At 38.5% G+C, this 25,060-nt stretch overlaps 2 protein-coding genes across 4 annotated transcripts in view; both read left to right on the forward strand.

Annotated features, from left to right (window-relative positions):
- Window positions 1–932: 932 nt before the first annotated feature.
- galm (galactose mutarotase) lies at window positions 933–11,643 on the forward strand. Of its 2 annotated transcripts, none has more exons than XM_067527996.1 (9): window positions 933–1,080; window positions 1,460–1,653; window positions 1,975–2,129; window positions 4,798–4,911; window positions 5,068–5,160; window positions 6,134–6,215; window positions 8,565–8,715; window positions 9,017–9,191; window positions 9,318–11,643. In XM_067527996.1, exons 2-9 carry the CDS (start codon window positions 1,467–1,469, stop codon window positions 9,393–9,395), a joined length of 1,035 nt encoding a protein of 344 aa, XP_067384097.1. In that variant the 5' UTR covers window positions 933–1,080; window positions 1,460–1,466; the 3' UTR covers window positions 9,396–11,643. The 2 variants fall into 2 exon arrangements, with proteins under 2 accessions (XP_067384097.1, XP_067384088.1); XM_067527987.1 differs by lacking the exon at window positions 933–1,080 and adding an exon at window positions 1,098–1,340.
- A 5,214-nt stretch (window positions 11,644–16,857) lies between these two features.
- LOC137140002 (heterogeneous nuclear ribonucleoprotein L-like) overlaps window positions 16,858–25,060 on the forward strand; it is a 53,405-nt gene continuing 45,202 nt past the window's right edge. For both annotated transcript variants that reach the window (XM_067528007.1, XM_067528014.1), the window contains exon 1: window positions 16,858–17,324. In XM_067528007.1, the coding sequence (XP_067384108.1) occupies window positions 17,097–17,324 (228 nt within the window). In that variant the 5' untranslated portion in view covers window positions 16,858–17,096. The remainder of the gene's footprint in view (window positions 17,325–25,060) is intronic.

Genomic DNA, 25,060 nt, shown 5'->3' on the forward strand with positions numbered 1-25,060 from the left:
GCCTGTGGCAATTTAACATTCCCTCAGTTACCGGAGAAGAACACAGCCTCAGTACTTACTCAATACTCCGAACTGAAAGTGCAAGCATTTGTCCAAAAACACTCCACTTCAACTTCTTTATTAAAATCAAGGTACATGTATTTTATGTATAGTTGAAAGCTATTTTAAACACTTACATTTGATGCTGTTGATAAACTAAACATGCATGTCTGGTCCAGATTTCTTCCACAAACTTTCAAAATTGAAAAATGTAGCAAAGAAGCAATCCATCCATCCATTATCTGTAACTATATCCTATCCAGGGTCGTGAGGGGCTGGAGCCTATTCCAGCCGCTTAGGTAAGACAGGTACAACACAGAGAGACATACACAAACAGTCATTCACAGGTCATTTTAGAGTCACCAATTAACCTAACATGCATGTCTTTAGACTGTGGGAGTAAACCAGAGTACCTGGAGGAAACATTCACAAGCACTGGGAGAACATACAAACTCCACACATGAAGGCCACAGCCAGCTGGGGATACAAACTGTGGACCTTTTAGCTGTGAGGCAGCACTAACCACTTCAGCATCATGCTGCCATTTGCTATCATTCATTAAAAGATCTTTGCTGTGTTACTGTAGAGAGCTTGTGTTAGAAACAACAGCAGCAAGCAAGTTCAAATTATTTGAATGTAACAGAGTACAAGTATTTTTTTTCTCTGAATTTTATTAAATTTTAATTTAAAGTAAATGAACATAATATTGACATCATCTGTAAAAGGTACAATATACAAGTACAATATACAAGTTTAAATATGTTAATAAATATTGCAAATATTGCGCAGTGGTCGCTTTTGGTGGCTGGGTGGGGCCGCGCCTGGTGGGTTGGGGTCTTCTGTATTCAAACACACTGCTCTACCACTCTGTCACGAGGCCCCCCTTAAAGTACAGATGCCTCAAAGCTCTATTTTTTTCGTTTACAGCCTGTAAGGCTTAACTGAGGGAAAATCTTCGCCCGCTATTTAAACGCGTCATTTAAGAAGGAAGTCTGACGGAAACAGAGAACGTCAATGTCTAATAACTGACAGTTTGTTAAGGTAAGAGACATAAGAACGAATAGTTGGATCTAGAAGGACATATCTTTGTCATAGATACTAATTGTAACATAAACACATTAGTGGTCGGTGACAATGTTTCCAAACGTTCTGTATTAGAGGGGAAACGTAAACGTAGGCAGAGGTTTAGATGTTAGGACCCGGTTTGACAAAGCTGGTTTAAATAATTCGAGGCCAAAATATTCCTGGTAACTTTAATGCTGATCATAGGATTTAGGAGTTTGCGATTGCAAGTACATGAGGTCAGATTGGTGTATAAATCTTACTTTACTGTCACAATGCATTTTACTTTTTAATGTTTATTTTGACAAAAACAGCATTTTACCATGATGTGCTGTTGTGTATTGACCTTGTTAAAAAGGGCCAAAATGACTGAAGTGAGCCATCAGCAGTGGGGAGAGGTGCCTGGCCAGGGCAGCGTGGACCTGTTTGCCCTAGAGTCCTCCAAGGTGCGGGTGGAGGTTCTCACCCTAGGTGCCATAATCAGGTCTGTGTGCAGCAGAGGGAAGGATGGCCAGATGGTGGACATAGTCCTGGGTTATGATAATCTAGAAGGTAGGGACCAAATACAGCTGCCCACATGCTGCCCTAGACTGCATATAATTATTCAATTATTCCAAAAGTTTACTGATCTTGTAGTTGCAGTTAAGGTATAAATATTGTAAGTATGATTTCCGAAAGTTGCATAATGTGGCTTAAAATGGCTTTAATACAGGTTGTTCAATTGTGAATTATTTCTTTTGTGTGTTTCACAGTGAAGTTGGTGCATTCTGTCATGTTAGAACAATTGTGTTCTTGTAGTTATTTTTAAAAATTTCATTGATACATTTCAGTCAGCACTTTAATTACCTGTGTTGTTTTACATTGTGTTGTCAGGTTATGTATCAGATAAGCGCTATTTAGGAGCTGTGGTGGGCCGTGTGGCCAACAGGATCGCGCGGGGACGCTTTGTAGTGGAGGAAAAAGTGTACCAACTAGATATCAACAATGGGCCTAATGCACTACATGGAGGACTGCAGGGATTTAATAAGGTGAGACTTCGTGTAGAATCCGAATGGAAAAATTACTATTTGATTTCCCAGTTTGTAGTTATATTGCTACCACCCAGTTACAGGCAAACAAAAAGTCAGCAAACTCTTTAGAATTTTCTCTTTTCATATCTCTTTTTACTTCAGAATAAATGTGAACTAAATCATTAAAAGGAAGCAAGTAAAGAATGAGAATATTTGGTTAGTCAATTTATAATTGTGCAAACATGATCCAGTCTTAAATGACTTATGTAAATTTCTCCCTAGTCCTTCAGGATCCAGACAGACTCTCTACAGATGATCCTGTGCTGCGCAATAATTTGTGTTTGCAAGGGCTGTCCTCCGCCATCATGCATGGACTGTGCATGTGCCAGAATAGCAGTCTAGGGGCTTGCACTTCTTTCACTTTTTAATGTTAGTAAGACAAATAAAAACAAAACAAAAAAGGAGGAGATTCTTCTCACTATTGCTACTCTCCATAGTTTCCATCATGCTTCTTATTCTGCACGAGTGCTATGTGTCCATATTCCCAATTGTGGTATACTGTAAATTGAAGGGGTAAAGGGTAAGTGGCTGCTAAATGTATGAACCAAACTTTACAAAACAGCTTCAACTCCAGGATGTTTTTAGTTTCCCTGTATGAACTACCTGCTACAGGTCCTTCCACAGCAAATCTACAGAATGAAGGTTTATCTCATTTGTATGATTTGGTTCTCTTTATCCAGGTTTAGGGCTTGGATGATAATTTGATCTTGTTTAAGGTTGTATTTATGTAGACACAGATACAAAGTGTTCAAATGCCCCCACATCCTAATGTGACCTTTCATTCTGTCAGGTTTGACAGAGGCATGAAAGTCTGTCCTTAATAATGAACCTGGAATTTTCTTTTATTAGTTTCCACACATAAACTACATAAACACAGTAGGCAAAATGCGAATCTGTCCAGACAGGTCATACTGTTATGCCAGACTTTGTGAACCTGATGCATACAGCAGCTAGTCAACATTTTCTCCATAATACCCATAATCCCATTGAATTGTTGGGCTGTTGGCTGTGCTGTGTGTTTGCTCTCACTGAGCTATAACTCTTTGCTGTGTTGCAACGACATTGTTCTCAGTTTCCCAAAGTCCAAAACTTAAGACCTTCCAACTGTGTACACAGCACATACACATCATATACTGTAGACATTCTTCTAGGTCTATAATCTGCTCTCAGAGACATTTTAATCAAGACCTCTAATGTTAACCATTTATGGTGATGCTAAAGAAAGATAATAGGTTATTTAAATATGACATATGCCACAAAGACATAATCTCTAATACATACATAATAGCACAGATTCACACAAATTCAAATGATCAAACACTGATGAGTATTGTTCTGTTTTCAAAGCAGAAGTCTGTTGATTCGCCCTGAAAGCTAAACAGTACTCATTGTGTAGCATTATGCATTACTGAGAGTTCGTTAAGTTTCTTATCAGCTAACATGCACACACACACACACACACACACACACACACACACACACACACACATAGTTTCTGCACTTAGTATGAGGTAGGGGTGTGACTGTATGTGCATGTGCTTGCTTGGTGTGTGTGTTTGTGCAATTGTGCTTCCTGTGCATGTTTCTTCTTGTGTCAGATGTGTAGTGGCTTCTCTTTATTAATCTCATTTAGATCAAGCTCCCGTGAGAAGAAAACAAACATACTGTTATTGTTGCACTGCCTCAGTGCTCACTAAAACACGATAAGCTTGGACAAAAGAGACAGATTGCTTGCTTGTTTTCAATATTCCTCTCAGCTTTATATTTAAATATAACTATGTATTTTAAATGGTGAATGTCATTTGAAATCCAAATAGTATCATTGATAATTATTGATGGCAACTGAAATGAGGAATTTATTTCTAACATTTTACATGCATTAACTACACACAACTTTTGCAGACAAGATAGAGAACCTACCAAACTAAGAGTTTCAGAAAATATATATATCTTGTTTATGATTTAATTCCCACACAGCACACTGTCATGAAGAGCTCCCCATTGGGTGGAAAATACAGTATCTGCACTACTTGTTCTGTGCAGAAATACATGCTGGAGTTTCAGCAAAATTCACTCTTTGTATTACTGCATCTCCATGGTTGCTAAGTTAGGGCAATGCAGTGAATGAATGCAGGTGTGGAATAGTTCCACTTGATTCAGCTTGGACTGATGAATTCTCATGGATGATGCTGGTAATGTTTTAATTGTCTTTAATTTACTGCAAGCTTACACCATCGTTTTACCACATGTAGCCATTGTATATTTACATCTTGTCTGTACTGTCTATTTAGAATTCTACCTGTTTATATTAAAACCAAAAAAGACGTGGGTTTAGGATCAAATGATGGATATGAGACACAAATTCAGAATTTTAGCTTTTATTAGTATGACATTTACACCTACATATGTTAAACACCATAGACCACAACATCAATAACATGCAGTCAAACTGATATTTATGTGGGCAAACATTTTGGAACAGATAGATTTAAAGTAAAATAAAGTAAAGAATTCATACTTGTGAGGTTTACTTCACAAGGTCTTAGTCAAAGGATTTCTTCATGCTGTTCCAGAGCAGACTGTACGTACTGCATAGTAATACTGTATGTATGTGTTGCCTCTTCAGGCAATCTGGCTTGCTACAGAAGTGAAAGATGGTGTACAGCTGAGTCTAACCAGTCCAGATGGAGACCAGGGCTATCCTGGAGAGGTTCAGGTCTCTGTCACCTACACACTACAGGTAAACACGTGTGGCCATAACTTTACAGCTCTGTTGCTGATCAACTTCAAAGAGTCACAGATAAAACTGAGCAGCCCAGGGTGAAAATGGACTTTATTGTCAGCTGTATAGTTGATAATGTAGTTGTCAGTTAAGTAAGGTTTGACTTGTGTTTAGGGGGAAACTCTTACTGCTGAATACCAAGCGTGTTCTACCAAAACAACCCCCATCAACCTGACAAACCACTCCTACTTCAATCTAGCAGGACAGGTAAGGGCACACAAACAGCTGCATGATCACCCAATATGTGAGAGCTGTCCATTATTTTTATAGAAGACCAAAAGCAACTATGAATGTATTATACTGAAAGAATCTACAGTCTGTTAATGCTGTATAACTACAAACCTATTCAAATACATTAGAGTCTTTCCATTAAATGAGGTCACGTTGCTGCATTACAGTTAACCTCTGTAGTTTATCTAATAGCTCTGCAACTGCAGTTTTATGTCTCCATGTCAGACTGGTTCAACTGGGTTGTCCATCCCATTCTTGTGAACCTGATATCTCAGAAACACCTTCATTGAAGATTTAAACAAATCCCTACTGCTAAAGGATGAACTGATTAGATTTAGTCAAAGGTCAAGGTCACTGTGTGTGTCCATCCCACTTTTGCAAATGTGTTATTTCAAGAACGTCCATTAGTCCAATTATATTCTAGTCAGAGTTAGAATATCAGTCCGGACAGACGTGCATGTAAACTGCAAATTAACTACTTAGTAGTGATTATAGTTGTTTCAGCTAGAAGGCAGAGGATAGTGTTTTGCTAGTTTGAAAAACTGAGACATAAGATTAAATGAAACAATCACACTATAAGACAGTTCAGAAATTATTACAATCTATTATTAACAACATAAGTATATTGGAGTTAACTTGATAATGGCACCTAGCCGAATTGTTGTCGCATTCCAATTAGAAAATTATGATAGTGACTTGAAAAGTGTTGAACAAACAAGAAGAAAAACAATTGTTTACATTGGCAGTTTAAAGACCCTGCAAGACACTTGACACTGATACTGAACAAGTCTTCTCACTTTTCCATCCCTCTCTGTTTTGATAACATTTTAAAGACATTTTGGCTGTTTAAGTAGTTAAGGGTTAGAATTAGGTTTAGGTTTAAGTTAAAGGGTTAGTGGTTGTGAGGGTTAATAATGCCATGACAAAACGTGTGTGTTTCTGTGTGCAGTCTGCAGCCAATATCTATGATCATCTAGTGTCCATCAGTGCTCAGTCCTTCCTCCCAGTTGATGATACATCGATTCCTAAAGGTACAATATTCACGTCACATGTTTGTTGGCGACAAAATTAGATGGAAGAAACGATAGGAGGTGATTTATTTAATTTGACTTTGAAGTATTTGTTCATAAGCTGGCCCAGTAGTACCACCTGTGTGCAGAATGGGAAACGTTAAATTTGATTGTACTGACACTAAACAAAGCAACAGAGACCTGGTAAAGATGTATTAGCTGTAGATGTTTTCTATAAAAAGTGTAACTATGTAAAATTAGACTTTAATCTTTAATTTCACATGATGTTATAAGTATGGAAAAAATACAGCTATCCAGCTTCTACAACAAGGGTTCTCAATCCAGGTCCTTAAGGACCCTTGCTGTGGTTATTTTCCAACTAACCCTGCAGTACCATTGCTGACTACCTGGGTGACTACAATAGGTGTGTTCACTCACAAGCTGGAAGATACCAATTTACTTTGTCTTCCCCCACTCTACCCTTAATGTAAGATTACATCTTCCAGTTTCCAATTGAGTGAACACACCTGATCCAGGCAGTCAGCTGTGGGTAGTGGAAAACCAGCCCAGCAGGGGTCTTTAAGGACCAGGATTGGGAACCACTGCTCTACAAGAAGTTTAAAATCAGCTCAGAAACTGTGAGGTTCCTTTCCGCACTTCTTTTCTGTCATTAAAAACAGCTCTGCCGGTACAACAACTTCATTACACCAGCTGCAAGTACAGCAGCAGTTCAAACAGTCCAGCGTGTTTTATAAGCACGTATCTGTAAATCTGTTACACAGGCTATTCTCAGAGGTCGGGTCCTGTTGGCTTTCTTAAAATTTAAAACAACATGTGGTACAGCCCTCACTTACTCACCACTGAATCAGTTTCTACTGTGCTTTGTACATTGTTTTGTTTTGTTTTTTTTTTGATGTTGTTCTTTCGGCTTATCCTGTGAGTTCAGGGTCGCCACAGCGGATCATTGTCCGCATGTTGATTTGGCAGAGTTTTTACGCCGGATGCCCTTCCTGACGCAACCAAACTCAATTTCTACCGGGCTTGGACCAGCACTGCACAGCTGTGGAGGGGAATGGGCTGTTAGGGGTTCAGTGTCTTGTCCAGAGACACTTCTTTGTACAGTACAAATCTTAATTATTGTGTATGCTTGTCATTGTAGCACTTTAAAAGCAGAAGTGTGGAAGCATGAACAGTTTTATGTGGGAGTGTGTTTCTTCATGCTCTGTCAAACCTTCCCATTACTCTGCAATTAGCTTTGGTTTCCCATGGAGACAGAGGAATTAATGACTGTTTATTTATATCTCAGAATCTGTTACAATGGAAATCCACTTCAGTGGCTAAATGAGAGACTTGATATGGAGTCGGTTCTGTGTCATGCACAGTTAAAATTAGTGGTCTCTACTAGAAACCTGACCAGTTGATCCAACCTATTCTTCCAGTCTGTGCTTTCTCTCTGTTAAATCCCCAACAGAAGGTTAGTAGAGAGATTAGACAGTAATGTTGCATTGCATTTATTTGTTCTGTGTTTGCCCGCTGTGCAGATTAAAACTGTTTTCACCACTCTAAGTTTCTTCAAAGTGTTTTACATTGAGGACACTCCCGTGGTGTTTTAGTGTGCTCAGAAAAAAAAAAAAAGCTTCTGCAAAAAGATAATCTAAACTGCTCAGTTATACAGTGAAGTAATGCGCTTTCACCATCACTTCACACTTGTGTGCAATTGCATGGATGAGTTGCAATCTTGAACACCGAAAGACTTAAAACATATTTCATTACATACACATTAGTATATGTAGTTGTTCAACTATGTCAGTCAGTCGCTTCAGAATAGATATGGACGGTGTAATTATTGTGTAGTTTTTGTGTGACCATAAGGTTGAGGCTGGAAGAAGGATTTTGAGTCCTAGTAAACAGTAGAGGAAGAAATGTACATTAGATTTGTGGTCAAAAGTCAAGTTCAGTGTGTCCTCATGTCTGTCCCAACCTTTTCAGCACAATATATTATAAACATCTGCAGTTCATTTTATTACATTTGACTAAAACATACATTTGGACTCATGGATAAACTGATTAGAATATGAGTCTGGACAGATGTGCATGTACACTACAACTTGACTGGTTGGAAGAGGAAAAGCATTGATTCTAGTTTTCTGTCCAGAAAGAGGATATTGTAGGGTTTTTTAATTTCTCATAATGTGAACCAGTCATTAGTCGCTATCACATGTTGATCACGTTACCTTTCTGAAAAACGGTGTCACTAAAGAAACTATAATTGTGTTCACACTGACAGTTTAACAATATGTGTACTTTTAGTGCCATTTGACCCATGTTTCTCAATCATCATCCTATAAATAACCAATAATCTGACCAAAGGAGAGATCAGAGCTGTGGAGGGCACACCCTTTGACCTTAGAAAGCCTGTTCTCATTGGCCCACGGCTGAAAGAACTTGAGGGTCCAGGGTTTGATCACAACTTCTGTCTTTCTTCGCCTGGAGATGCATACACAGAGAGACATGCAGCCAGGTTTGTTGCTTTTTCTTATGCATGGCAGATGTACAAGCGTTACAGTACACACATTCACACGCATCCTCCATACATATCTGAATTGTTTTATATATACAAATATATTATATAAATACAGAAATACACATTTAGGAAAAGACTAAATGTAATAATCAGATGATGTTTCCTAACATTTCACACTTTACTTTATCAGTTCTCACGCAGTGGCAGGCATGATTCTTATTTCTGTTACAGTGCATTCTAATTGTCACACATTTGTCTATAGTAACGTCTAACAGCCAAACCTCTTGATTCACTTCAGAGTATGTCACCCACCCAGTGGACGTATCCTAGAGGTGACTACCACCCAACCAGGAGTCCAGTTCTACACTGCCAACTTCCTGGATGGCTCTATAAAAGGAAAGGGGGGGTCTAAGTATGGGAAACATAGCTCCTTCTGTTTGGAGACTCAGAACTGGCCTGATGCTGTCAACCAGGTACGATGATGATAATTCTGAAGCTGTTAGATTTTCATAGGTTTCCATTACTAAACAAAAGGTGAAACCTTAGTGTGTGTGTGTGTGTGTGTGTGTCTGTGTGTTTTTGTGTGTGTCCATGTCCAGGCTTCATTCCCAGACTGTCTCCTGCGTCCTGGCGAGGACTACAAGCATATCACTCGTTTCACCTTCACAACCATCTGATGTGACTCCTACCAACAATGGGACACAAAGGAATAAAATCTGTATTATCTGTATTTTGAAGTAGAAATCCATGTAATACCTATGGGTTTTCTCAGTACAAAGCACAGATAAAAATACAGCACAGGATAACTTCTAGACTGTGTTTTCGACTGACTTTGCTCACACAACCTGATTATTGTCATTTCTTCAAATGTGTTGATTTTAGTATCAGGTTTGTCCCTGCTCACTGAAGGATAGTAATTGTAATTGAAGTGTTATTTCTGATTAATCAGAAGCCAAAGTTGTACATTACAGTATAAGATTTTACTGTGTGTACTGTGTGTTTTACTGTGTGTGATTCTTGTGTGCTCAACATCTTTACAAAGGCTGAACTATTCCTAGAACATTAAGGGGGGAGGCGGGTTTGGATGAGAGGGCAGCCTACTACCCTACCAAGTGATGTGCTGTTGCTACAGCAACCACCCTTCCATCACTCAGAGAGCTGAGCTGTCAAGAAATGTGACATTGCCCCGGAGATGCAGGAAAAAAACAGAACAACAACTACAAAAAAGAAATAACCTCAAACAGTGGTTCTTTGTGAGAAGCAGTCAGGGTGTCATGAAACTGTTTCATGCAGGATGTAGTGGAAGCTCTGATTCACACCAGTTACAGTTTCACAGATGCAGGGGGAGGTACAGTTAAAACAGCAGCCTCTCAGTATAACTGGATTATTACCACCATGACTGTTATGTTGTTTCGTTTTAAATCCCACAGGGTTCACTATTTTGAAACAACTGAGGTACCCAAATGAGGATTGAAACAGGTTTAGTTGTTATAATCATTCCTCATTGTCATACTGACCTGTAAAGTGCACTTTAATTGAAAGTGTTTGAGTGGTTGACAATACCCACAATCTCAAGGCTCAGCTGCTGGAAGTGGATATCTTTATCTTTTTAGTTTACAGTTCCCTTTTTGCAACTGTGGGCTGCAGTAGTGGGAAAATAAGAAAACAAGTTCAGAGTTAATAGATTTCATAATAACTTGGCTATGTAAGTCCCTAAGTCAGTACATTCTACTGTGATTAACAAGAGATCTTTTTTATTCTTACTGAAATCTATACCGAGCTTAAAATCTACTAAAACATTAGACAAACTAGAAAACAATCTGTGCACACAGGCAGTGCTGGCTGAAGCTGTGGATGTGTCTACTGTAGCTGTACTGTGACTATGCTTCTGCTCCTGTTAACATCAGCCAAGAAAGCATCATGATGATTAAAATGTGCTGTTTTTCTTTTATGTAAAGTGGTGCTAGAATGAGATAAAGACAGCACCTTCAGTTCAGTCAGGAGAGACACGAGCAGAGGGTATGAGGAGAACAAGAATGTCCCCCCAGTGGACTGTGAACACTGGAGGTGGTGGTGAAACGAAGAATTAAAGATGTGGATGTGATGGGCCCATCAAACCCATCAGGGAGGCTGATTTGATAAAAACTGATGTGGAAGAAGGTTGCACAACTCCAATGCCAAACTGACAGTTCACAGCACAAAGAGGAACAGGCTTAAAATTGAACAACAACAGGATGATTGGCTCACAGAGATCATTGCAGAAACCTTAAACACTATAATGTTTTACAGTCACTATCATACAAATAATAAAGTACAGTCATGATTACAACCAGAATCAGTGACAGTGTCATCCTAAAGTCATGAGCACAGTTCACACAATGAAGCTGCTTTGCAAACATTATTTTAAAAGAGAGTGTGTGACTGTTTTTGAAATAGCTGTGTTTGTGTGTTCTGCTCCTTGTCAGGAAGCAACAACAGAAAGTAAGGAGGAAGTGGAACTGTACATCATATCACACTTTGTGTGTGTGCATGTGTTCTTGCTTGCATGTGTTTGTGTGTGAAACAGAGAGGGCAAAACCAAGAGAATGAGCAGGTTGTGCTTTGATGGAGAGTATTCACAAGACAATAACACGTCATTATGTGCAGATTGTGTCCAAACAGGGTTGAATAGCAAGGCTGATCCATTGTTTTTTTTTTCTTGCACATTGAAGACATTTGAGCTGAAGATTAAACAATGGATATGAGATGAAACTTCAGAATTTATTTAATTGTATTTACACAATGGTACATTAACAAGATGGAAGAGAAGAGCTTTTGTATCAGATCACACACATTTTATTTCTTCCAGAAGTATCGAAACATGTGACTGTGAGATGTTTCTTGATATCCAGTTGATGGTCCAAACAATAAAGAGGTCTGAATGAATTCTTTTGGTTTTAGGCTTGGGTCAGAGTGTGGATGTGTTCAATCTTTTGATCGTAAACCCAAATATCTTCACTGTAAAGCAAAAACAAATGAATGCTGTTCCATTACTTTGAGGAGGAAGTAACTGTCACTGCCAGTCCCCAAGCCATCTGCTCCTTACTGTGTCTTAATAATGCATGCATGATTATTGAATTACAGTGCTGGTGCACTCTATGAGGATAGAAAATCATGTGACTGCCTCTTTTGTCCGTGCTAAAAATCTAGATGTATCAAAAGAACAACAAAAAGTTGTTGAGAAGGAAAGAAGTGAAGACAGGGAAGAGAGCCTGCATCAGTGAGCAGGAAACTGATGGGGTGATGAGTGGGAGACAGGACCTGGCTTGCAGCTCCAAGCTCTACTGGACTAAAGGATATGTGTGAATCATATGAAACTGCACTGGTTGTTTTTTTTATTTTTATCTATCTATCTATCTATCTATCTATCTATCTTACATTATAAAGCAGAGCAAAATTTGATGCATCGATTAAACAGAGATCACCCTAAATATAAAGTTAATCTCCAATTGATAAATTGTTCAGTCCTTGATTTCATCTTTATTTCTTTATTTTAAGGACAAGGGGCAGTCTGTCGGTGAAACATGGTCAGTCCTCCCAAATACAATGTCTGTGTGGAGGAAAAATGTGTTAAGAAGAACTGAACAGTTTCATTCATAGTGATGGTCATTAAAAACATAAAGTTGCTGTCTGTAATGCCATGTAACAAAAGTCCCTAATAACAATTAAGAGCTTTCAGTATAATATGGACTATTATTAGAGCGATCCACTCCACCCATTATTAATGTGTGTGTGTTTGTGTGACAGTATTAAGTAAAGGGATCATTTGAAAAGTCTCATCTTTCAGTTGTAGTCTTATCCAACATGCCGAGCTGCCTGAAAGTTGATCTCAATCACAGCCAGTGTGAAAACAGGCTGCATGGGACAGACCAGACATAGAGGAAGATTAATTGTGATTGCACGGTGAGAGGGGGAGGAACAGGAAATGACTCTGCTCTATTGCATTATTCTTTTTGTGACCTAATTCCGCAGCAGGCACATACACAAGCATATAATACAACACACATACAGAGGCTGTGCAGAGGCTGTGACCTTGTGACACAGTCACAAGTTTGAAACACTGACCGACTTGTAGCAAGCCCACAAGAATACTGCAGTGGTTGTGTGAAAATATGTTTTGACAGGGGCAGAATTTAAAAATATGCTTACAGGTGTCTAATCCCAAACTGAAAGCAATAGTGTGTTAGTCCATCTCGCAGAACTTAATGAATTCTCTACCCTCTCAGGGGTACTCATCATTTAAAGCTATCATCTATATCAGCAATCATCTGGCATCTTAGTAAATATCTGTAGCAGCATGGCTTGGCATGTGGGACTGAGTAAAGATGAGACTGTGAAACTGTGTATTTATAGTAATGAGAAAAAAGTTCCTAAACCATATGAAACCCATTTGTTCTCTTTTTTTCCTCAGGATTATTTCCTGTTGATCCATTACTACATTATGATACTGGTGTACCTGAGTGTCCATAGCCCACACAAAACTTCCTTTAAAATTATTCTGGCAGCGGGTCAGTGGGACCTTTTGTCGAGGGCGCAGATACATACTAACCAGATTTGCTCTTCTAGATTAGCTTGAGGATGCCGCTTGCTCTGCTGGTGACTTCACCAGAGATTTCTACCAACCATGTCAGCAGGGTTATAGCTCTTTCACAGTTTCTTCAGTTACTCACGCTTCTAATGATATAGCAAAAAAAAAAAAAAAGAACAAGAAGCTAAAAATAAATACCTAATATTTTCCGTTCCCATCCTCTCTGCTGACTCTGGAATAGAGTGTATTAAATTCTCAGTGACTATACACAACTAAGTTTTTGTAGATCATTTTACCTCTGTGGGTGTAATAACTTATTCAATAGGTAAAATGCATCAATGTGGCAATGACTCATCTTGGAAGTAACCAAAGATCACAGGAAAAACACAGGATAGAAATTACATTATAACATCGTTGTGATGATCTGGTCCTTCAAATTCCTTCCTGGTTTGGACTTTTATTTTGTATCCCTTTTACCGACTTCCGGTTCCCACTTCACTCCTCCACCACTCATCACCGTTCTCAATTGGTTCCACCTGTTCCCCTGCCTATTTAGACTCTGCTCTCCTCTCAGTTCCCCATCAGACTCTCGTCTTTGCTATTCATGTAACACCCTGTCTACTGGTTTTTCATGCTCATGATATTTCGAGGTCTGGGATTTGGTTGCTATGTTGTTTTTTTATTTAAACTCTGTCGCACTGTTTTTCGTACTGTTGTTAGCTGAAAGTTACCCGGTTTATTTTTGATCTCGATTCCCCATTTGCTCTTTGTACGCACGTTCACTTTATAGTCTGTCCTTCGACGCATTTTGGATTATTTGTTTGTACTACTTTATATCCGCCTGATCAGTGCCCACCTTTAAGTTTGTTTTACTTTTTGTCTTGTTTCTATTTAGCCTCCGCAGTTATTTTGGCTCCGCCTTGTATTTAGTTCTCCTAGTTTGTTTCCTTTGTAAATTGTAAATATCTCTTTGGTCAGAGTCACCGTTTTTGCGTCCTTGTTGGAGTGAATATAATTTCCCATCTTACCTCTTTTGATATCCCGTGTTCTGTAACAAGTTAGTTTCCACCGTCATATGTTGTGTTCATGTTCTGGCACTTTAGTTTGTTGTTTCGTTCATCGAGTTTGTTCTGTATTCACTGCTTATCAGCCTAGTCTCTGCTTATTTGTTATCCCTCCCCTTTTTGTGCAGTTAAAAAATAAAGTTCACTTTACATCCCTCTCACTGTTACTTTTGGGTCCATAAACAATTCTAGCTAAAATGCTATCTATCCCAGAAGAACATTAAAGCTAATCTGAATTGTGCCGCAACACTCAAAATGATCCCCCAAATTCCCCCTCACATCTCACGTGGTTGCCTGTGGCTAAGGAAGTAAGAATAAGGCGAAGTAGTCGGACATCAAAAATTTTGAGCTGAACTAGCAATTGTATGTAGGGGTTGATTAGTATTTCAAATTGGTTATTTTATCCGCATTGATTATTGGATAACCTTTTTGTCTTTGCTCCGGTTGTCTCATGTTAGACTTCCCAGATCCCTGGCTCCTCTGGTCACATCTCCAAGTGTCCTTGAGCAAGATATTAAACCCCAACTTGGTTGCTCCTAGTAAGTGTTGGCCAGCTGCAATAGCAGCTCCCCCAGCGGTGTGTGTGTCTCTTGTTAGACTTAGTTTTGAAGATCTGAAATAAGTTGGAGATATAGAGGCACAGAAGAAATCCAGTAGGTCCAGTATTTTACACACCAGTGTAGCTTTCCTTGTCAGCAAAAATCTGAAGCTTGCTTCACTTTCTCAAGTTGCAATCTGATGGCCTTCTTTAGGATGTACCTAAAATTCAGGAATGTGGTCCACCACTAACCTGCGGTTGTGCTCCCACAAGTAGATTTCCTCCATTCCAGCCTCTCATAGCAAAATGCACTCTGCCATTATTCCTCCATCAATTATCTGGAACCGCTTATCCTGTTAGGGTCACGGGAGGATGGAACCTATCCCAGCTGTCGTAGGGTGAGAAGCGGGGTAGACCCTAACAGGTCTCCAGTCCATCCCAGGGCAAATACAGAGAGACAAATAGACAACCCTTCACACCTACAGGCACTTTTTTTTTGAGTCACAAATTAACCTAATATGCATGTCTTTGGACTGTGGGAAGAAACCAGAGTGCTTGGAGGAAACCCACATGAGCAGTTGGGGAACATGTAAACTCCATACAGAAAGCCAGCTGTTGGTCTGGGACACCCACCTCCTTCTACCTGTGAGGTGGCAGTACTGCCAATATCCCTTAATTCAAAACTATTAAATTATATTGTAAACCAATATGAATACAAAAAAGGAGAGCATTATAGTAAACACTACTGCCTGTTAAAAAATGTGAAATAGTCTGTTTTACGCAGAGAAAGACATGACCTCTTTAGAAATGTTCTGCCAATAATTAAATCATCTCTGCATTCATTAGAGGTAAACCAGTTTAAACCTATTCCAGACAGATTGACATGCACTCTCTATCTATTGAAAAGATGCTGGTGTTCCAGCACTCAGGTGAAGTAGCACCACAAATGAACACTTCTTGGTATCAAGATTTGTTCTGGTAGAGAGACATCCATGCTGCTGCTCCACCACCTGGAGATGTTCTGGAATTTACGCCAAAGAGTGACCCTGCAGCAAACCTAATGTAATTGGCAGAGCTGCAACATGCAGCGATACCCTACAGGTAATCACACCTGTGCTTCCATCCCTTGTGGTGAGCAGGAGATATTATGTAAGAGATTAACCTTTTTAATAAATGTGTTGGCCTTTAAGGGAAACACCACCCCACATAAAGGTGAGTTTTTGAAATGAGCTTGGTGGCATCTTTTACAGTACAGATGTTGAGGTTAGTTATAGTAATTTGAGGATCCAACATATTTTGAGTAACATTCTTTTTTAATAATGTGTTTCTTATACAGTTAAAAAAGCAAACTAAAACAAGTGTGTGTATTTGGCATGTTGTAATTAAATCAAAAAAACATGTTGAAAAGAAAAGTACTTTCATTTGTGTATAATAAATTATTTGTAAAAAAAAAATGGATATAAAAAATGTTCTACAGTAATTAACAAAAAATTAAAGGAAGAGCTGCATTCTAGTCTGAAAGAAAGAGAAAAAGAAAGTCTGGGAAACATTTAAATGCAAATAAATTATTTCTCTTGTGATTTAATATTAACATGGCACTGGATATTCAAACAAGGACTGTGTTCAAACAGCCAGGGGCTGGGTTGGTATCCATGGTAAAGCCTATTTACTATTGGCTACTTTTGAGAAATGAAGCTAGATATAATAGACGACCGAGAGAAGTGTCCCTTTAATAATGCAGCAAATAAATTGTCACACGGACGCTCGCTGTATTATTTTCCTATTCTGCAATTTTAAGTGCGCTTCTTCTGTTTTTATCTGGCCCACCATTCCCCTTTTTGCGCACTCCTCTGCAGAGCGTGGAGATCTGTTTGGTGACGCATTGACACCGACCAATCAGATACCGTGTTTCCAAGGCGCAGGACCAGATTGACCAATTGGAGAGCACAGGGCGGGATGTGGCAGTTTCCTCACACCTCCACACAGAAAATCAGTGGTGTAGGAGAGCGACACAGAGGCAGACAGGGACCGAGAGTGGAACTACGAGACGTGCAAAGGGACAGATAAAAAGTGAGACGCTGACAGAGACAACGAAGCTGCTTGACGACGAGACTTTTCAGGATCCTTGCTGTTAATATGGATGTGTCAGTTTAACGTGTGAGCTCCAGACACGGTCCCGTTCCCCAACAGGTCCACCGCAGCCGCGAGCATGTCGACGCTAGAAGCAGCCAGCCAGAGAGAGGAAGGGGAGTACGGAAGGGCGGCAAAGCGGCTAAAAACGGAGGAGAGGGAGACCGAGGCGGAGGAGAGAGAGGAGGGGGAAGAGGAGCTGGAAGAGGGGGAGGATTCAGACTCCGGTTCGCTGCCCGGTAACGGAGAGTCTGCGGAGGACAACCGGGCCCGGTGGAGCGCGAGCCAATACGGAGCAGGACGGAGGGTAAGGAGAGCAAAACGTTATCTAACGATACTCTGCAGCGCAGCATCAATCACCTCCGCGTGCCTTGCGCGTGCCCGCTCGTTTGCTGCTGCTTTTTACTCAGTGTGTAGACATCTCCTACCTGTCACACACACGCATGTTTGTTTTCAGCCCAAATGCGGACTTGACTGGAGACTTACTGTAACATTAACCAAAAACATTAGGTGAATACCGTTACACCGACCCTTTAACATAAGCCTTACCTTCTCCAAACCTTTCAACCAAGTCGTCACTCGAAATTTCACTGATGTAACGTTACGTAGTGTTACTGGTATTTGGTTCTCACGAGCACCCTATTGGTCATTACAAGCAGGATGTAGGTTACATTATCAGGCTACATTTTAACAACAAGTAACATGCAGCGGTTAATGCATTAACTTGTCAGGGCTAAACCAGAGTGTCTGTCTGGAGGAACTTCATTTCTCACGTTTTTCTCTGGAGAAACTCAATACAATAGATTACCAGATACTCCATCCATCCATCCATCCATCCATCCAACTGCTTATCGTGTTCAGAGTTGTGGGGGAGCTGGAGCCTATCCTAGCCGTCATTGGGCTGGGGTCATGGCTGCTTGAATGGTCATATTGGAAGTATAGTTGCTAGCATAGCATAAGCCATCACTGTTTTTCTGCTAGGTTCTTCCCTTGTTGTCATAGGTAACACTGAATTCATAGCACTTCTATAAAGGGGACCTGACTTGCCATTTTCAAGAGTTTTCTGCCATTAGCAGCAGTCTTCTTTACTCGCTCACCAACTACCCATAACCTTTTCTTCTAAGTTCTGACTCCTTCAGAAGGGTCATAGTGTAGTAGTCCATAGTCTCTTTCTTGTACATTCACTCAGGGTTTGAGGACAATTTGCAATATTACTTCTATTTCTAAATTATGTCTTTAAAAGATATTCAGTGACTTGGAAATGCTCTTGTATTCATTCCGATTTCTGCTTTTCAGTAATCTTTAAACATTGTTGATTGGTGTGTTTTTTTTCATGGTATAGGTGTTGGACAGTTAATAACCGGATCTTCCAGATAAAGGTGTTTTATACTACCTTAATTTAAACTAACTGCACTCACATGATACACATTTAACTGACCGTTTCACTTTAGAAATTGCACAATTGATGATTTGAGCAAAACAAATAGGGTGAATATTTGTGCAATCACATGTTTTATGTTTAATATTATTATTTTTTACCATTAGTTTGTAGAGGTATGTTTTCACTTTGACATGAAAAAATCTTGGTTTGGTTATTTTGATTAGAAAATACAAATTAAATTGACCACAATTCAATGTCGAAGGAAAATTCTATAAAAGGCATAAACGTTTTATACTTTTTTAGGTATTCTATGGGCTTTCTTTATGAAATGTTTGTCAGTTAAACATGGAACTGGAGTCAAGAAGCAGAGGGAAACATCTTGTTGTCATTTGCCAGAGTGTTGTATTTTTCCCAAATGTGATTTTATTACAATTAATAATATATATTTTTTATTTATTGTTTCGTTATTTATGTATTTATGCATTATGCATGTATTTATTCTTTATTTTATTACAAACAGCTGTTTTGCACAAAGTCCGTTTTTAGCATTTCCTTGATTCAAGCAGCAAAAGGCTCAGTAAAAAACGTTGGGAACCAGTGTAATTGGTCTAAGTAGTTAATAATGTTTTGCCTCAAGCGTGTAAGAATATGTGTTAGAATGACATATCTTGCCATTTCCAGACACTTTCATAAAGGCACACAAAGACATAGTTAATCTGGAAGCATACACTACTGTAAGTCAGTGTAGTAGTACTTGAGATTAATCTTTGTCTCGTGAGCAGTTGTAAGACTTTTTTAAAAGTATCTGTCTCCTCTTGAAATCGGCCACATTTTTACTCAATCTTGTCTTCGTGTCAGGCAGGGCAGACTCTAGATTTGTTTTCAAGACCACAACTGTGGCAAGATTATGTCCTGCTTCAAATGCAGCTAATTACTTCACTTATTTCTTATTAGAAATTAATGACTGTCATATGACAGTCATTAATATATGTCATATGATGTCATAATTATTGGACCTGCTCCCTATTAAATGGTTTTGTAATTGAATGACTAACACAACTGCAGTTAGGCTATTTAGGTTTTGACTTCTTTGGAATCTATTAAACATCTTATGCTGGTTTAAAACATAAGTGGGGATGGTCAGACATGTTTTAAAGCTGACATTTAACTGACAATATTTTACATATAATTACTTGTTTGTTAAAAAACAAAAAGTTGAAGAAAAAACAAAATATTGAAGACTTGAGTATTGAATGATTGTTTCAAACCCAGAAAAGCGTTTTTCAATGTCTACAAATATGCAAAAACTGGTAGGTCATACAGATAAGTCGCAGGGGGTAGAGCGGTCATCCATCAATCCCACAGTTGTTGGTTTCGATTTACGGCTCCTCCAGTCACATGTCGAAGTGTCCTTGAGCAAAATACTGAACTCCAACTTACTTGCTCCTGGTAAGTGCTGCATAGCAGCTCCCTCACCGGTGTGTGTGTGAGTGTGTGTGTGATTTTGAGTGCGAATGGGCGAATGAGAAGCAGTTGAAAGTACTTTGAGTACCAATAGGTAGAAATGCGCTATATAAGTACAGACCATTTACCATTTGGTCCACTTGGTCTTGTCTCGGTCTCAGTACACTAAGGGATTGGTCACGGTTAAGGTGGCCTTGACTATAACACTGCTGTAAGTCTGACTTTGCAAGTAGGAAATTCTGACTTATCAGAATCTTTTTAAGATATTTCATATACACATACACATGTTGCTCATTGTTGTGTATTTGTGAAGATTTATAAAATAGAGATTGTGTTATTCATTATATATCATCAGTATGGGAAGAAGGGAATGGTCAGAAGACATCAGTTAGGATGATTGTTCTGTTGCTGGGTTGGATGCTATACAGAGACTTATCCTACACCAATCAGCCACAACATTAACACATATACCACCTATATTTAAATTAGAACTTGTAATAGAGATTTTCTTAGAGCAATACTTGCACTTTTACTTGAGTATTAAAATCAACAACCTCTGCACAAAATGTATCACATTTTGTTGTATGTGGAACTATGTGGGACAGACTGTTCAGAGCCGCCATGCTGACACTTTAATTCTTCCTGACATTGGTGTATCTTTATATTGGTTCTATCAGTTCTATTAGCTCAGCAGTATATTCTGTTCTATGTGTTTAGCCTGTTTGACAATAATATTTCTCATACTGGCGCCCACATAGGTGATGATTTCCAGTTATTAATGTAGGCACTGTATGACTAAAGCTGAACATTTAATAATTTTTAAATCAAAACGCTACTATTAAAAAAAGGCAGCCATCACTATCCAAATACCACCAACAAATTGTTCAAGTGATCTATAGGGAAATATATACATCTAAAGGCCAGTATAGAGTGTGTGTGTTTGTAAGAAGCAATCTGGATTGGGGTTAAGATTGATTTGGTGTGATGGGGCAAACTAACTACGCAAATGCCTACACAAAGTCGTGCCCTCACATAGCCTGCATTTATTTGGAGCATTTGTTGTGCATGTCATCAGATATTAACAATGCGCTTTTCATGAGATCCAATCCCACGTATTGCTGGTGGGGCAATATCATACAATCCATCAAACTAATCCAGTGTTAATGTCCAGTCATTTAACATCCATCGAAACACTATCAAGTCACTATTGTTGTCAGCCTTACATGTTGTTTGTGCTTATAGGTGACCAATTTTATGCTTGTCTGTGTTTTCTGCTTAATAATATCAAGCATATTCCAGCAGCTGTCAGATGTGCTGGGGAATTTTCAGTTTTCAAGAAGGAATCCAGAGAATCGCTGATTTATAAAAATGGAAAGGATTGATTCCCTCTGTTTTCCTAAAAACTACCTGGATTGCAATAGGTTTAAATTAATTAGCAGATGGCAAGATAAATGGGGTTTGTTTTACAGTGAAAATGGGGATAGTGGTAATATAAGAAATTTGGTCCTTTGTTCTTTGTCCTTTTGCTCTAGAGAAACAGGGTGTCTCCTTACCATAACAGGTGTAACAGCAGAGGTGGAAAAAAACTCCGTCCACAGGTTTTATTGATCAAATTACGTCAAGGGTCACTGTGCAGAGTGCCTTAGCGATGACGTTTTTTGTAGGCCAACCCGGAAGTTAACATGTCCCTGGTTCCTTCGATAAAAGGTCAAATGGAATTTTTTATTGGTGTTTGGATTATTGCGTAAAATAAGCTCTGTGACAAACAGAAGTTTATGATACTTACATGCTTTATTCAGCAAAAAAGAAGTAAAAAGCTATTGTTAGGCTATAGACAAACTACACCATGGTTGTTAGTAATTAGATTTTGCACACTTACCTCTTTTACAAAAGACTTGTACTATTCCTATACTGACCTCGACTGATAAAGTTTGCGAGTTATACACTCAAGGCTTTAAAAACAGATTACTGAGTAGATGACTGCATGTTTACAGTGCCTCCAGAAAGTATTCAGTGGTTAACTTTTTCCACATTTGGTTATGCAACAGCCTATTTCCAAAATATATTAAATTCATTATTTTACTCAAAATTCTCCTAAGAGTACTCTGTATGATTACAGAGTACTCAGAGTACAGAGATTACATTTGATGTCTCTGTAGATTCATTTAGCCATTTGTTCGCAGCTACAAGAACCATAAGTGCAAACATTGTACTGGTTTCCTGGGTTTTGGACTCTTTCTTTTGCACGTAATTGGGTGTCCAGGTGAGAAGGCAGTTTTGTAGTCAATGTAGAGAAGTGTGAAAGCCCCTACACTAATGTCCATCTTTCATGAGATGTTTATGTATAGCACTTTCCTATATAATCATAGTCCTTTACAGCAAGTCTGTCACTGGTTGCAGAGTTTAGGGTACCTCATAACATCTGTCACAACACTCATATATTGCATATTGCAATCAACCATACATCACCTATATCGGAGTAACAAGATATAGGTGATGGGATAGGGAAAAATTCAGTTCAGCAGTTTCAGCCACAACCTTTTTGCTGTGATGCAACAGTGCTACAAAACAACACTATTGTGTCACCCAAGTCGCAGTGTCAGATTAAAATATTCATATAACAAACACAAAAAAAACATTGGTTTTCAGTTTTATTCCAGGTTTTACTGTGTATGTAGACGTGCATTACAAACAGATTTTCATTTTGCAGTCAATAAGATCTTGTTCCCTTGGCATCCCATCAGTTTCCATTCCAAGACCGTATACTTTGTCAATCTTTGCTGAAGAAATGTTTTTTATGTTATAAAAATCGTTTAGATGTACATGTTAAGAGAGTACCTTATGGAACAATATACAATTTGTAACTTATATTTATGTGATTACAACTAAAATAATATTTGTTTGGCTGAATTTTAATATCAGTATTCAAGCATATTTATTCACCTGCATTTTATATTTAGAGTAAACAGCCTTCACTTCTCCTTTGTCAAGAAAATAGGTCATAAAAGACTGCCCAAGTATTTTTAAATGATTTTTAAAATCAGTGATCTTTATCTTGAATGATGTTTTTTTTTTTTTTTTTTCACGGTTGAGTTGTCATTTATGGCAACCCCATGAAATGTGGAACTAACAAAGGATGATAGAAGTGAAACCCTGATGAAATTTATTGTGAGCTTGTAAGATTAATCAGCTGCCAAGTGATCTCATACCGTAATTTGTCATGCAATAGGTGCAATTTTTTTCCCTTTTTGTATTTCATTTGGCATGTGTAATTTGAAAGGTCAGTAAATTATGCTTTTGCCCCCGACTTCATCGGGTGCCTTGATCACGTATCTGTTTTTATGTTCAGATCCAGTTAATTTCAGTGTAGTGGACTGAAGCACTTCCTTCATCCCTGTTTCAGTTTCAGTTATTGCTGCATCTTCAGTAAACAAGCATTTGCTGTATATCAGTGTTACAATCTGTAGGGAAGCAGCAACACCTCAGGTGAGGCAATTTTAAAAAGTATGTTTTTGCCATTTAGTTAATGAAATTAATGAAGGGGGGGGTTTCCACCACATAATATCACCAAACCTGGATCTTTGTGGTATGTCCCGTGATCTGAACTTGTTTTCCCACTTTCCAAAACCTTATCCAACTTTAGTCCTGTCTTTGGGGCAGCCACTAACAACTACCTGTTGACTATTTTACCAGTTAATTTGTCTAAATGATATATTTACCGGTGAGAGTTGTCCAGTTGCAAAGCAGCTCCCCCCATCGGTGTGTGAGTGTGTGTGTGATTGTGAGTGAATAAGAAGTAGTGTAAAGCACTTTCAGTGCCAGTAGGTAGAAAAGCGCTACATAAGTGCCGACCATTTACCATTGACTCAGTAGGGGTGTGAAGATACACTTCATGAGACAAGATCATATACAATATTGGGTTCAGTATTTTAACTCTAAAAGATATATTCAGTGACAAAATATGACTTTATTTGACTGAATGTCACAAAATACAAAACAGTGCAGGTGCATTTTGACATGTTATAACTAATCACACAAATGATGACACTCCGTCATGCTGCCTGCTATGTATGACCCCTAGTATTTAGAATTCAAATGCATATCTAAAAGGGTCTTCTGTGTGTTTATTGTCTCTGACAGGAGGTGTATGTGTGAATGCAAATGTCCGAGTAAGATGCTGCTGACATTATCCGGACTTTATCCTCCCAGCCCCCTAGTACAATGTCCATATTATGTGCGTGAGGTCATGTGTGCAGCATGCTGCTCTGTCCCAAATCGTTAGGAGTATTACAAGCGAGCAAGTAGTTGTGTTGATGACGTTTCTATCACTCGACTGCAATTGTTGTTGAGTGATATAACTTTTTTTTTATTAGATTCATGGCTTATGCGCTGTTAACAAAACATTGTTTCCCACAACTTAAATTTCTATCCTGTTGTGCCTCCTCTGCGTGGTGATCTAGCTCTGAAATTGTTGCGTTTCACACGTGAGGACTTGTCTGACTTGGGCTATCACCTGCTGTGTGTTACATGTGTGAAACTCTACTCATGACAATGCCTGAGGCTGAATTCTCCTAGCATTGTCTGGAGTTTATATGTGAAACAGGCATTACTAAATTTTTAGGTAGATCCATTCAGTGCCGACATAATGTAATATTTTTTCACATGAGCCATCTGGTCAAAATCTGAATGGTTAGGCTGCACCTAACAATTATTAGTTTGTCGATTAATGTATTGATTGTTTTTTTCAATACTTTTTTCCTATTGGGCTGTTTTTCATTTTATAATTAATATATAATAATATATAATATACAATAATAATAAAATAACAAATTTACTAAAAATATAACATTTAAATTCATCATTCATTTATATTTCAATATTATTCCTACCCTCAAAAATAGGCTGATTTTAACTGGTAATCTGTCTTTTACATACTAATATAAAGTCTCTCCACAATATAATGAATCAATCAATATGACTTGTTGAAAATATATAATCATATTATAAGGAGATTTCTAGATCACTTCGTAGTCACAATTATATACTTATCTTTAGTCTATTCAGTATTTAAAAGTGCAGCAGTGAAATGCTGACATTTTGCTTTGCTTTAAGAGAAATAAACCACTTCCAACTTTAACCTGTTTCTGTACCTACATCTGTAGAGCTGGAAGGTGAGGAATCAAGAGCATAACATATGG

This window comes from Channa argus, chromosome 1, assembly GCF_033026475.1.
Source record: "Channa argus isolate prfri chromosome 1, Channa argus male v1.0, whole genome shotgun sequence".
In the NCBI taxonomy this organism is placed as follows: Eukaryota; Metazoa; Chordata; class Actinopteri; order Anabantiformes; family Channidae; genus Channa; species Channa argus.

What these genes read in the sequence shown, in the direction of transcription:
- galm (XM_067527987.1), top strand. An exon ending in ACTTCAATCTAGCAGGACAG is followed by an intron (nt 5,161 to 6,133) that starts GTAAGGGCACAC and finishes TTCTGTGTGCAG; the next exon opens with TCTGCAGCCAATATCTATGA. An exon ending in ACAGAGAGACATGCAGCCAG is followed by an intron (nt 8,716 to 9,016) that starts GTTTGTTGCTTT and finishes GATTCACTTCAG; the next exon opens with AGTATGTCACCCACCCAGTG.